General features: G+C 63.0%; 1 protein-coding gene across 1 annotated transcript in view; it reads right to left on the bottom strand.

The window, feature by feature from the left end:
* LOC103772473 (perilipin-3-like) overlaps positions 1-247 on the bottom strand; it is a gene marked incomplete at both ends in the record, with an annotated part of 1,455 nt that extends 1,208 nt beyond the window's left edge. The window contains 2 exons of the mRNA XM_008939809.1: positions 3-116; positions 198-247. Coding sequence (XP_008938057.1) covers positions 3-116; positions 198-247 — 164 coding nt within the window. The remainder of the gene's footprint in view (positions 1-2; positions 117-197) is intronic.
* Between the last annotated feature and the right edge of the window lie 137 nt (positions 248-384).

Raw genomic sequence — 384 nt, 5'->3', positions numbered from 1 at the left:
TCGCAGACGCTCCTGACGTAGGGGTGCCTCTCCTTGGTGGAGCTGTAGGCCGTGGAGACCACGCCGCAGGCGGAGCTCACCAGGGGCAGGTTGGCCACCCGGCTCACCACGCTCTGCTGGGGGGACACACAGGAGTGACCTCGGGGTCCCCAGGGATTCTTTCAGCCTCCCCTCCGACCCCTCCTTGCACCCCTTACCTTCAGCTCAGGCCCATCCTCGGTGGGTTTGGCCAACATGTTGATGGTGGCTGAATGTGGGAAGAGAAAGACAATGGGGTGATGGACCACCAGGACCCCCCAACGCCTAACCCTAACCCCTCCACAGCCCCTACTGCTCTGTGGGCTGAGACCCAGCAACTCATGACATGAGTGGGAGGCAGCTGGA

Source organism: Merops nubicus, unplaced genomic scaffold (genome assembly GCF_000691845.1).
Source record: "Merops nubicus isolate BGI_N331 unplaced genomic scaffold, ASM69184v1 scaffold41014, whole genome shotgun sequence".
Taxonomy (NCBI): domain Eukaryota; kingdom Metazoa; phylum Chordata; class Aves; order Coraciiformes; family Meropidae; genus Merops; species Merops nubicus.
Note: the sequence above shows the minus strand (reverse complement) of the source record. Positions and strands in the feature narration are given on the sequence as shown.